Source organism: Engraulis encrasicolus, chromosome 13, assembly GCF_034702125.1.
Source record: "Engraulis encrasicolus isolate BLACKSEA-1 chromosome 13, IST_EnEncr_1.0, whole genome shotgun sequence".
NCBI classification, from domain to species: Eukaryota; Metazoa; Chordata; class Actinopteri; order Clupeiformes; family Engraulidae; genus Engraulis; species Engraulis encrasicolus.
The window spans coordinates 24,792,077-24,804,576 of record NC_085869.1 but is presented as its reverse complement, the minus strand read 5'-3'; the positions used below and the strand labels follow the sequence as shown (position 1 = coordinate 24,804,576).

The following is a 12,500-nucleotide window of genomic DNA, read 5'->3' as shown; positions in this document are numbered from 1 at the left end:
TGTCACAGCACTTTGGTGCTGAAAGAGCAGCTCACATTGCCTGTTAGTGGGTGAACAATACTACAGTGGATGGTTTCTGCTTAGTTCAGAGCAAGTAAAGATTGCACGGATGGATGAAAAAGCCTTATTTCTATGGAAGTTTGCATTATACAGCAGCGTTGAATAGAGAGAGCGAGAGCGGTCTGGAATTGAGATGATGTGTGGGTAGCATCATGGCTGCGTGAGTGCAAGGGTCAAACAAGAATAGGAGCTGATTTGAATTTCAAGCCGTGACCTCGTGTTGTGTTGTCCTGGTCTCGTGTCAAAAAGTTACCATCACTGGGAGGTTGCCGCGAACAAGATTTCATGCCAAACCTGATAATGAGTTGGACTTCCGTGTTTATTTTAGTGGAATGTCTTTCTTTTTGACTCAGTTATATTGTTTCTTTTTCGTCTGAGGTAGGACATTGGTGGCCCGAATCACTGAAATATACTCTATGTGTATACGTATGTATTTGTAACACATACGCACACACACTCACATGACACACAGAGGAGCTCATCGGTTTGCAGACTATCCTTGCTTGCATCTTCAGTTCTACTTCATATCATAATAGTGTGTACAGCACACTCCCAAACGAATATACTGAAATGTTTAATGGTTGCACACAGTAGCAAGGCTTGAATTGGTAATAAATATATTGATATTCAGAATAGCACTGTTTAAGTTCAGATACGTTTATTTGTTAGGGACAGATACATAGCATGTAGGTTGCATAACAACCAAACAGCAAGCATCATAGCATTTCTTGCCAAAAGCTAATTTCCAATGCCCGTCATGTACATGTAGTGTGTTAAAACCTCTGCCTAGTTGCAGTGGCTTTCCTGTTGGGTTGTCAGTGTCCAAACCAGCTGTGACTAGACAGCTTTGCTTGACACGTGGCCTTGTTATGTGCATGGTGATGCGAGAACAGTCATTCTGGCACGGCTGAACAAAGCGTTCTGCAATGCTCCCTTTATTTATTTTTTTCAAAAAATGCCTCTGGAACAACAGACATCACTCTCAATTTCAAAAGAATCCAGGGCGTGGATTAATATTCATTTATTCTGTAAAATGTTCAGAGTTTTTAGCCCCAGCACGAGTGGGGGTGGGGGAAAGCAAACAGGATGTCCATATGTTTGCTTTCATCCCTGACTTTAATTATTCATCCATCTATCTGTATGTTTGTTCATGTAAGAGATGTCTTGTTCTGTTTGTGAGAAAAAAAGAAATACTTTTTTTTTTTCGTTTGTATACGGCAAAATTACCAAAAGCATGTTAAATGAGGACAGCTGCCGTTTACCACAGAGCCCGAGCTACAACCACTGTATAATTCCTTCCAATTCTGACATTTCGGAAATATACTAGTTGAAAGTGGCCTGACATTTCCATAAATGATCTTCATGGGGTTTTTTTTGCGGCAGGGTTTAAAAAACCCAGCTTTGCAAACACATTTTGGGAAAAGGTTACTGATTGATATGCTCAAGCTCCAATTAGGTGGAAAAAAATCGCCGCTGCATATCATTTGTGGTGAAGTACAGTACGGTGCTGATTGGAAGCTATTGTTCCTGGCTTAACCTGCATTATGCCAGAAATGATGTCCCTGGATTGCTGCACAGCTTGGGGCTGTGTGTGGATAAGACAAGGTGGACCAGGCTCTCTCTCTCTCTCTCTCTCTCTCTCTCTCTCTCTCTCTCTCTCTCTCACTTCGACCAGAGAAGCCTGGCCTGGACACTTTACAAATATTTACTGTAGCCTACATATGTTGACTCCTGTGTGGATGGGGACTTTCTGTAAACTTCAAAATATATTGGATCTGCTTTCCATTTTTGTTTGCTCATTGGTTGCTTAAAATAATTGAATGAAACCTTGATGGGAGAGAAACAGCGAAGCCTTTTGAAGCATTCCCTGATGAAGCACTGTAGAGAAATTCGATTTAATACGATACGATACGATACGATACGATACGATATGACATGATACAATACAATAGGACTTCATTGTCAGTTCACTGAAATTCATTTAGCATCTCTGATCAAGGATTGTTTAAGACAGAATGTACACATAACATCGCACAACTATTGCACATGTGCCTGCCATGCATGCGGAGCATAAAGCACCATCAGACGAAAACAGAACATGGAGTGTGTGATTGACCACAGTCACAGATAGAGGCAAACAGTGGTGTAGTCTACTTTTTTGTGGTGGGTATACTTGAGCATTTTTTGAAGTGGGTATACTGTATATATTTGTGCTATTCTAAATAATGGATCTGTGAATTTTAAGTGGGTATACTGAAATCCCTGAAATTTTGAAGTGGGTATACTCCGTATACCTGCGTTCTAGGTAGACTACACCACTGGAGGCAAAGGCAATATTGTAATATTCAGCAGAGGCAGCGAGGCATGGCAACGCTGCTAGCATAAACCCCATTTCCTAAAAGCGCCATTGCTAACCGAATAACAACTTAGTTGTTTGGCAATGGGAAATTGTATTGCAACCAAGTAAGTCATGAGGCAGTCGTGGGTAATCGGTTAGGGCGTCAGACTTGTAGCCCAAAGGTTCGACTCCTGACCCGCCAGGTTGGTGAGGGGGAGTAATTAACCAGTTCTCTCCCCCATACTCCTCCATGACGGAGGTACCCTGGTACCATGGTACCGTCCCGCCTCACTGTTCCCTTGGAGCGCCATTGGGGACTGCCCCCAGGCATACATGCAATTTTTGTTGTGTGCAGTGTGCAATGTGCGCTTGTGTGTTGTGGAGTGCTGTGTCACAATGACAATGGGAGTTGGAGTTTCCAGGTTGTTGTTTTTTTTTAAAGTTCCTAACTTAGTTAGCAATGATGGTGTTGAGAAACGCACCCCTGGTTGATGTCCTATATGGCTGGGAAGCAGAGGACTGTACCTTTCTCTCCGCACATCACTGCTGAGCAGACATATACAGCATGAAGAGCACAGTAAATTCTGCAGTGCTCATTTAACATTTAGAGAGTTGATTTGACATAATTTGGACTTAAATGAACTCTCTAAGTGTTGAATTAACACCACAACATTTACTGTGAGTGATCCATTGGCATTGACAAGAGGTGTATGAGGTGATGGACTATGCCTTTTGATAGTGGATGAATGGGGGTTGTATTAAACCTGTCTACATGGGACATGAGTGAGTGAGGGGCATGCAGTATCTTACTGTCATGTTTTACATTTTCATATTTCTTTATTTGTCTCTATATTCGTATCACCATGACCTAAGATCAGGAAGAAACAGTATACAATTTTTTTAAAAATCAATTCATGCAGCTTTTGGCCTGAATTCAACATCATGCCATGGCTGATTTTAAAAAAGTAAATGTTAGTGCATGCTTTATCATTTCTACATTATATGCCTTGTTGTCCTATTTCTTATCTCTTACATCTTCACACCTCATGCAAACCACTCTACAAACACACACAAACTCACAACTTGTCTTTTGTCTCACTGTCTCATGTCAATTTATTTAGCTTTTGGCCCAAATTTCAGCAACATGATACGCCTCATATATATTTATATAGGTCATGTTTATGAGAGATGGGACGCATCTCCACTCCATGCCTGACTGCCACCCCATTAGCGGTTCTTCTTCCCTCCTCCCAGTTATTGTGTACACAGTGAAAAGATGCAGTGTTAATTCAATACTTAGAGAGTACTCTGGGACCAAATAACACTCTAGAAGATGTTAAATCGACTCTTTAAGTGTTATATTAGCACTGCTTTTTTTGCTGCTTGGAGAGCACGTAGTGTGGATGATTGGCAGCTGGTGAAGCCTGACTCTGGGGAAGTTTGACAGCCAGACTGTTGTTGAATTTAGGCAGTGATCACAGTGTCCCAGAAACATTTTCCTCCTCAGAACAAGATAAACACAAAACAAGACGTTGTTTTTTTTTTCCCAGCGTGGCAAATCAGAGACGTCTAACTGATGCATTCCAGAAACAGTCACACATCCATCGGGTATGCATTTAGCACACAAGAAAAGAACAAGAAAAAAGCCACAACTGGCTGGCAAGTAAGCTAGGCACGCTAACGGCAGGAAGAAAGAAAACGAGAAAGTCTCCCAATCTATTTGAAGACATTCCCCGACATGCTGCACAGCGGAGCCAATGAGTGGAGTGAAGTTTGATTGATAGATGATAGTTGTTCGGCAGGTGAGAGTTTTTCCTTGCGCCGCTGAGCCCAGTAATTTAGTAACTAATTAAACATCAGTCATCAATAGCCTAGCCTAGCCTAGCGTCCCCCTCCCCTCCCCCCCCCCTCCCCTCCCTCTCCGCAGCCTTCAGACATCTGGGGCAAAGAGCTGATTCAGGATATATTAAAAGATGGATTGACTGGCTGATGATAATCATATGAGTCGCTGCATACATGAATTTGATAATTAAAAGAGCCCCATATTGAATACATTTTAGGGGGGGGGGGGGGGGGATCTTGCATGGAAATGTGTTTATGAATAATGTTTCTCCATGCATGTATATCAGTTCATTAAAAGTGTTGTGACAAATGAAATATTGATATGAATTTGCAAACACCACTGCAGATACAGAGAAAGTGAATGATCCTCATGCATAACCAATTACACACGCAGCTGGCAGGGGGTTGATGGATGAAAGCTGACGTACAGTAGTGTACACAAATTCAGAAAAGGTACAGTGTGGGAATTCAAATAGCATGATAGCAGAGTAAATACATGTTTGAGATGAGAGAATGGGTCTAAAGCAGTGCAAATGAATGCACTTATCTGCACTTTTATAATTGCTTTTTTGTGGCATTTTCCAAAGCTATAATTGATGTATTTGCAGTAACAAAGTTGAATTGTGCATATTATCATCATTTAGATTAATCCAACATCTATAGCCTCTTATTAATACCTTATTATGCAATAAATGTGTATAGCGCAGCATCGTCATAAATACACCCTTTTTGAAAAGCGTGTCCCATTTGATACATGATGCTGCATGTTGGAATGGTTCTAGCGTCTGTTTAATGCATTCAACATCAATAATATCTTATTTATCATGTGCATGAACGCTTATAGCATCGTTACATCATATGTGAAACCTTTTTTAAATGTATTTCTCATTTGAAACCATGAACATAATGATTGCTTGATACCTGATGTTGTATAGCAACAACTAAATGGAGTTTAGCTCATCCAACATCTATCACACGTTTATTTAACCCATGCACAAACATTTATAGCATAGTAACAACATCATGAGTGAAACCTTTTTGAAAAGCTTTTCTCATTTGAATCCATGAATATATGATTGCATGATGCTATGTAGCACAATTAAATGGGAATGCTGGTTCGTTCTCTGTGTTTGCTGATATTGATGTATTTCATGGAACAAATATGAATAATGATGCATGTTACTATCATTTAGTCTCAACATCTACATCATATTTATTGAACACATGACAAGATGCATTAACACGCTTAGCATAATAACAAAATCACAAAGGATGCCTTTTTGAAAAAACATTTCTCATTTGAATCTGTGAATTTATGATTGCTTGATACAGTACATGATGCTGTGTGACTCAACTAAATAGGGATGCTTGCAGCTTGTTTGCTCTGTCTGTGCCTCTAGATTTGTTTGTTGGGACAGTCCAGTCCTAGGCAGCGTCTGTTAAAGCGCCTGCGTGCATTACCTGTAATTAGGGAGCCGCTTGAAATGGATAGATCAGGTGGCCTAAGTGGTGGTCCCAGAGGACGCCCTGGCTGCTTTGCTGATATAGTTACTGCGACAGAGAGGAATGGGCTGCGGGCTATTGGCCACCGTCTTAGGGGAGAGAGAGAGAGAGACAGAGAGAGGGAGGGAGAGAGAGAGAGAGAGAGAGAGAGAGAGAGATGGGAGAGAGACAGACACACAGACAGAGAGAGAGAGAGAGTGAGAGAGACAGAGAGAGAGAGACAGAGATGGGGAAGAGACAGAGAGAGAGAGAGAGCTAGACAGACACTGAGAGAGAGAGAGAGAGAGAGAGAGAGAGAGAGAGAGAGAGAGAGAGAGAGAGAGAGAGAGTGAGAGAGAGAGAGAGAGAGAGGCAGGCGGCTAGGCTAGGCAGCCCGCTGACAGGCAGGGCGATTATTCAGCCTGCGAGGTGTGGACTGCTGGTGAGGAACAGTTTGGGGTGTTTGCCGCTCCTCCGTCAGTGTAATCATTCTGAATCACGCGGCCATAAATCACATGCACAGCACAGCTGGGCTCCGGCTCCGCCTGAGAGCACACGACGGGAGAGGGGTGGGGAGGTGGTGGGGTGGTGGGGTGCTCCGGTGGGGCTGCTGCGTGGGTGTTGGCAATGGGGAAGTGAGGTGGAATTACGTAGGTGAGGTGGATGCACTGCTAAAAGACAGGAGAGGGGCGGGGGGGGGGGTCCTAAGTGTGTAAGGTGTACTGCTAAAAGACAGGAGAGGGGGAGGGGGGAGGGCTCCTTTGGGGCTGCGTAGGTGTTGGTGACGTAGGTGCACTGCTAAAAGACTGAGAGTGGTGGTGGGGGGTGGGTGTCTCAGGGGACATGGGCCCTGTGGTTGTGGTGGTGGTGGTGATGGTGGTGGGCAAAGTAAGGTAAGGTGGGTACACACACTGCTACTTAAAAGACAGAAAGGGGTGTAGGGCACATGGCCCTGGGGGTGGTTGGTGCATGGTGGTGGTGGGTAGGTGAGGTGGCTCTGGGTAGGGTGGAGAGAGGTGGGTGCACTGTCTAAAGAGCATAGTAGATCTTGGGGGTGGTGGTGGAGGGGGCTCCTGGGCATGGCCGTAGCCACATATGAGGTAAGGGAGGTCCGGACCTCCCTTATTTTTAGAGAAAATAATATTTTTCATACATGAAAGAGGGGATCTTCTCCATTGTCCACCATTTTGAATTTCCAGAAATCTTTTCAGCTGCAAAACATACTGTAAGCTGTGGTCATACTAGTAAATATTAGTTCATTATTTAGCAAATATTCATGAAAAGACCAAAATTGGCAAAAGACAGCATAGTTTCAATGAGCAACATAGTTACAATAGATACTCCCGGCAACATCACACAGTGCACCTTTAAAACATTTCTGGCACGCTGCATGTGCACTATGGACCTCCCTTATTTCAAATTCCTGGCTACGGCCATGCTCCTTGGGCTGAGGCTGGGAGGGTTAGGTGGTAGTGATGATGGATAGCTGGTCAGGGTGGGGTGAGAAGGTTTGGCTGGGGTTCACTGCTAAAAGACAGAGTGGGATAGAGAACTGGAGGGGGGGAGGTGGTGGTGATGGGGACGTGATGAGGAATTAGGTATGATGGGGTGAGGTAGGTGCACCGCTAATGCCGTGTCCAGACCAAGAGCGAACTACGCTGCCTGGTAGCGTGGGTAGCAGAAGAAGTTTCGCCTTGAATTCGCTGTATTCGCTCCAGACGCAGCATTGACATGTTTGATTCAGCTAATCACATAACGGCTCTGGCTTGACAGCCTGGGACATTCGGAGATATGAACGTTCCGATTGGTTTTCGCCGAACAGCGTCAGAGCGAATTGCCTGCGATTAGACTTAGTTTAATCGTCAAAATTCGCTCTGGTCGCGCAAGAAGCTTCGCTCCTGGCGAATTCGCTTTGGTAGCGCAGGTCGCATGCCCTCCATAGAGAAATAATGACTTCCGTCGCTTCATTCGCTCCGTTCGCTCTTGGTCTGTACACGGCATAATAGACAAAGAGGGGTGGAGGGGTGGGGTTCAGGAGGCAAGGGTGGGCTGGGAGCCTGAGGGTGGGGTGTTGGCAGAGATGATTCTAGTGTCAGCGGGGGCCCCAGGCAAAAACCCAAAGAATTGAGCATTTTAAACAAATCACCACTATTATAGTTTAAAGTTGAGCTGTTATTACCCATCTATTGACTTGGGGGCCCCAAGCGGCTGCCTGAGTCGTCTGGTGACAAGCTACGCCTCTGGGTGTTGGGTTGTGGAGTTGGCTAGAACGGTGTGAGGTGGGTTTTCTGCTGAAAGACAGAGTGGGATAGTGGGTCTGGGGTTGGCTAAGATGAGGTGAGGTGGGCGAGTGTGCACTGCTAAAAGACTAGCCGCAGCCAAACAATGTCCGTATGGAATAACAGCCTGTCTAGCCACAGCTGGAGTGAAGCGGATCTCTAAATGAGTGCCTTTCGAAAGAGGCAGACAGAGAGAGACAGAGGGAGAGAGGAAGAGAGAGGGAGAGAGAGAGAGAGAGAGAGAGAGAGAGTGAGACAGAGGAAGAGGGAGAAAGCAAGAGTGAGCCAGAGAGAGAGAGAGAGAACGAGAGAGAACGAGAGAGAGTGAGACAGAGGAAGAGGGAGAAAGCGAGAGTGAGCCAGAGAGAGACTGGAGAGGGAGCGTAAAGCACGAGGGGCAGCGTTGGGGGTGAGTAGGCTTCTCTTGCAGAGGAATTTGAAGTGTTCTGCCGCTAAAGTGAAGTGTGACCTTTCACTATTTATCGTAGCAAGCGGATTAGAAGTGTCCGCATTGATTCTGGACAGCAATTCCACCGGCCTGGCTCTAAATCATTCATAGTAGACACCACCACCGGGGTCCCCTTCTGCGGTTTGTTGTCGCTGTGAGCAACGACAGAGTGGCTCTCCTCCGCACAAAGTGTGCCAATCAAATTTAATCACAAGCCTGTGTTCAAAGAGGAGAGGAGAATATCAACTCGGATGGTCCTTGGATAGTGCATCAAAGCACCCGAAGCTGGAAACACTGCAAATATATATCGCTGCATATACTAGACCATGAGCCGGATGGGAGGGGGAGCGATCACAGAATTTATTATAGGGGGGTAGTAACTTCAAGAGCTGAAAAAACGTGATTTCACTACCACCCCATGACTGCTATCAGGCTTTTTCTTGTAGTGGAGGGGATATACCTTGCCAAAAAATATTGCTGACATCAGTGATGGCCAAAATGGATTCATTAGTTACAATCTAGTGCCACATACATAATCCAAACGACATTATTTTGCCTGTCTAAAACCAACCAGGTGATCATGCAACCAGCCAATCACCTGTCTGAATTCGACAGGTAAATCCACGTCATTTGGAATATGTGGCACTGTATTGTAACTAATGACTCCATTTTGCCCATCACTGGTTGACATTTCTCCCCCCAGATGATACAGATGGCCAAAATGTAGAGCCATGACTCATGGTCCAAAAAAAAAGGAATAGCGACAGATTTTTTGAGTAATGTGATGCGCTTACTAATAGAACGTGATGTCATGTCATTATGAAATGGGGTAAACCAGCTGTGTTATTTTCCACCCTCCAAACATACCGAGTTTTTTTTTTTTTTGAGAATGTACATAGTGCTACTGCTGCATTTGTCTCAGAGGAAGGAGAAAGGGTCTGTGATCACTTCTCAGGCTGGTGAAAGCTATCCCCAGATATGTCTCTGAAATGAAATATAGATAGGAGTGTTTCCCTTGTTTAGATAGTGACATGTAACAGGACAACCACCCAAATGAAAACACTGGATCCCAAGGACGCCCGTGGAGGGGCAGGATTGGGGGTTGAGGGGGGGCAGGGGTGGGGCGGGTGTGGCATCAAGTCGAACATGCATTTTTCATGCCAGTGTATGGCTCCTGTAGTGCATGTGCACATACTCTCTCTCTCTCTCTCTGTCTCTCTCTCTCTCACTCACACACACACACACACACACACACACACACACACACACACACACACACACACACACACACACACACACACACACACACACACACACACACACACACACACACACACACACACACACACACACACACAGGCAGAGATAATGGCGCCTCGTGTGATTGTGACCTCTTTTCATCTCCCGCTGTGAGCATGTGTGCAGCATGCGCAATTCTTCCTTCCTGCGTGTGACTTCTTGCTATTCGTATTATACTCTACATACACACACTCAAGCCTTCATGTTGTAATCCACTCTGTGTGCAATACAAAAGGACCAATTCAATTTCAGCAACAACAAAAAAAATATATACATACACACGGACAGGGCCGCTGACAGCTTTGGATGGGCCCGGGACGAAGTCATCTGAAAGGCCCCCCCAGCCCAATAGATGCAATGTAATGAGGACCTAATTCTGGGCCCCCTCTGTCCCTGGGCCCGGGACATCTGTCCCCCTTTGTCCCCCCCCGTCGGCACCCCTGCACACGGACAGTTGCTACCAGAAGAAGAAGCCTATGTAGTGTTGAAGGACATATCATGGACACCCACCTTTTGAGTCAGCCATTGTCCTAATTAAGGCCGAGCAGCATTATCATGCATTGTGCTTGCTCAGACATGGCAAGGTTGACATGAATAGTCTCCTGTGGGGGGAAACACACGTGTAATGATGTTCTTTGAGTCTTATTACCGCTTTGATGTGCCATCACTATTTGTTACTTCTCTGGCAACGCCGCGCGACGAGGAGCGAAGTGAAGCCGCTCTCTCTGATTAACAGAGACAAATAGAGTGAGCCAGTTCGGCGACGTGGAAAAGGGGGGGGGGGGGTTGGGCTGTGTGTGAAAAGAAGTTAATGATATGCTCCGATGAACTATGAAACAATTCAGCGGTTTAAAATATTGACTCTTTGAGGTAAATATGCAGGCTTGAAGTTGACGTGGACTCGGGGAAAATAAAGGCGTCTTCAAATAGAAAATGCATTTTGTCCCTTTTGGGGGGCTGGATCACAGGTTGTCACTTTGACAGCATACAAAAGAACACAATAATAAATCAACAGTCTTCAAACTGCATTTGTCTCAATTCAGTGTGAATGACTCTATTGTTCAGAGCGGACTGGTTACACTGTATAGTAGTAAGCGTGTACGTATGTTCCTCGTGGTCATTTCTGGCTATTCATCTCCACGGGCTTCATTTGTGACTGCGAGACACACGCCTTTCGTCTTCTTTTTGTTTGGAAACAAAGACCGGGGATTTGTTTGAACTAATTTTGTCTCTGAAGCTGATAACAGAGAGACATCAAAGGGAACGTCTGCTTTGGAAAATCACTGTAATTGCTCTGCAGTCAGACGATATTGTAGAGAGCATTTGATGTGAAATATTTAAGGCGAGAAAACGTTTCGTTTTAACCCCTTAGCCCCATAAGTTGCTTGCTTGTAGTCTGTTATTTGTGTCAGTGTGTGTGCAAAACGCTTTTCGGCCTATTCCTGCCCTTGACGTTTTAATACGTTTATGTGGTGGAATCAGCCCACTCGCATCCAAATGCGCAATGACACTTGGCTAGCACTTGCTGACACAAGTCATCATTATCCTTTCTCGCAAACAGGCCCTTTGGATGTGTTCTCTCACTTGCACTGAAGCAGATGTTAAGCATTCTCTTTCTCCCATGCCTCTTTTTCTTCTTCTTCTCTCTCTCCTGCCTCCTCGCTCGTTTTCTCTGTCTGTCTGTCTGTCTGTCTCTCTTTCTCTCTCTCTCTCGCCCTCTCTCTCTCTCTCTCCCTCCCTCTCTCTCTCTCTCTTCTTCTCTCCCCCCTCTTTTTCTCTGTCTCTCTGTCTTTCTGACTGTGTGTTTCTATCTGTCTGTCTGTCTGTCTCTCTCTCCCCTGCCCCCCCTTCTGTCTCTCCCATCTCTCTCTCCTTCCTTCACCCTCTCTCTATTGCTCTATCTCTCCCCCCTCTCTCTCCTCTCCTCCCCCTCTTTTTTTCTCTGTTTGTCTGTTTCTCTTTTTCTCCCCTCTTCCCTCAACCCTCTTTTTCTGTGTCTGTCTCATCTCTCTCTCCTTCCTTCACCCTCTCTCTATTGCTCTATTTCTCTCTCCCTCTCTTTGTCTCTCTCTTTGTCTCTCTCTCTCTCTCTCTCTCTCTCTCTCTCTCTCTCTCTCTCTCTCTCTCTCTCTTCTCTCTATCTCTCTCCCCCTCTGTCTGTCTGTCTCTCTCTCTCCCTCTCTCTCTCTCTCCCCCTCTATCTTTCTCTCTCTCTCTCTCTCTCTCTCTCTCTCTCTCTCTCTCTCTCTCTCTCTCTCTCTCTCTCCCTCTCTCTCTCTCTCTCCTAGGCCAGTGGGGGCGATGCCTTGGCGAGGAGTGCGGCACGGGCGGCGTGCAGACTCGGACGGTGTGGTGTGTGCACAGCGAGGGCTGGACCACGCACCACTTCAACTGCCGGCACGCCCAGAAGCCGGAGAGCCAGCGCCACTGCTTCAAGGTGTGCGAGTGGCACCAGGACCTGTTCGAGTGGGAGGTGTCTGAGTGGGGGCCGTGCGTGCTGGTGCCACCGCTGCCTCCGCCTCCGCTCTCCAACGAGCTCCACCTGCGCGCCGGCCCCGTCCCCGCCTGTGTCACGGCGCAGCACGGCCTGCAGCGTCGGCGCGTGGCCTGCGTGCGCACCTCCAACCGCACCGGTGTCACCGAGCGCATCTGCGAGTTCTTCTCGCACCGGCCGGCGCTGGAGCAGGCCTGCCTCATCCCCTGCCCGCACGACTGCGTGGTCTCCGACTTCTCGGCCTGGTCCGGCTGCAGC

At 46.1% G+C, this 12,500-nt stretch overlaps 1 protein-coding gene across 1 annotated transcript in view; it reads left to right on the top strand.

Moving 5' to 3' along the window:
- Nucleotides 1–12,500, top strand: part of thsd7ba (thrombospondin, type I, domain containing 7Ba) — a 206,551-nt gene that overhangs the window by 39,716 nt on the left and 154,335 nt on the right. The window contains exon 3 of the mRNA XM_063213542.1: nt 12,037–12,500. This exon is cut by the window's right edge and continues 443 nt beyond it. Coding sequence (XP_063069612.1) covers nt 12,037–12,500 — 464 coding nt within the window. The remainder of the gene's footprint in view (nt 1–12,036) is intronic.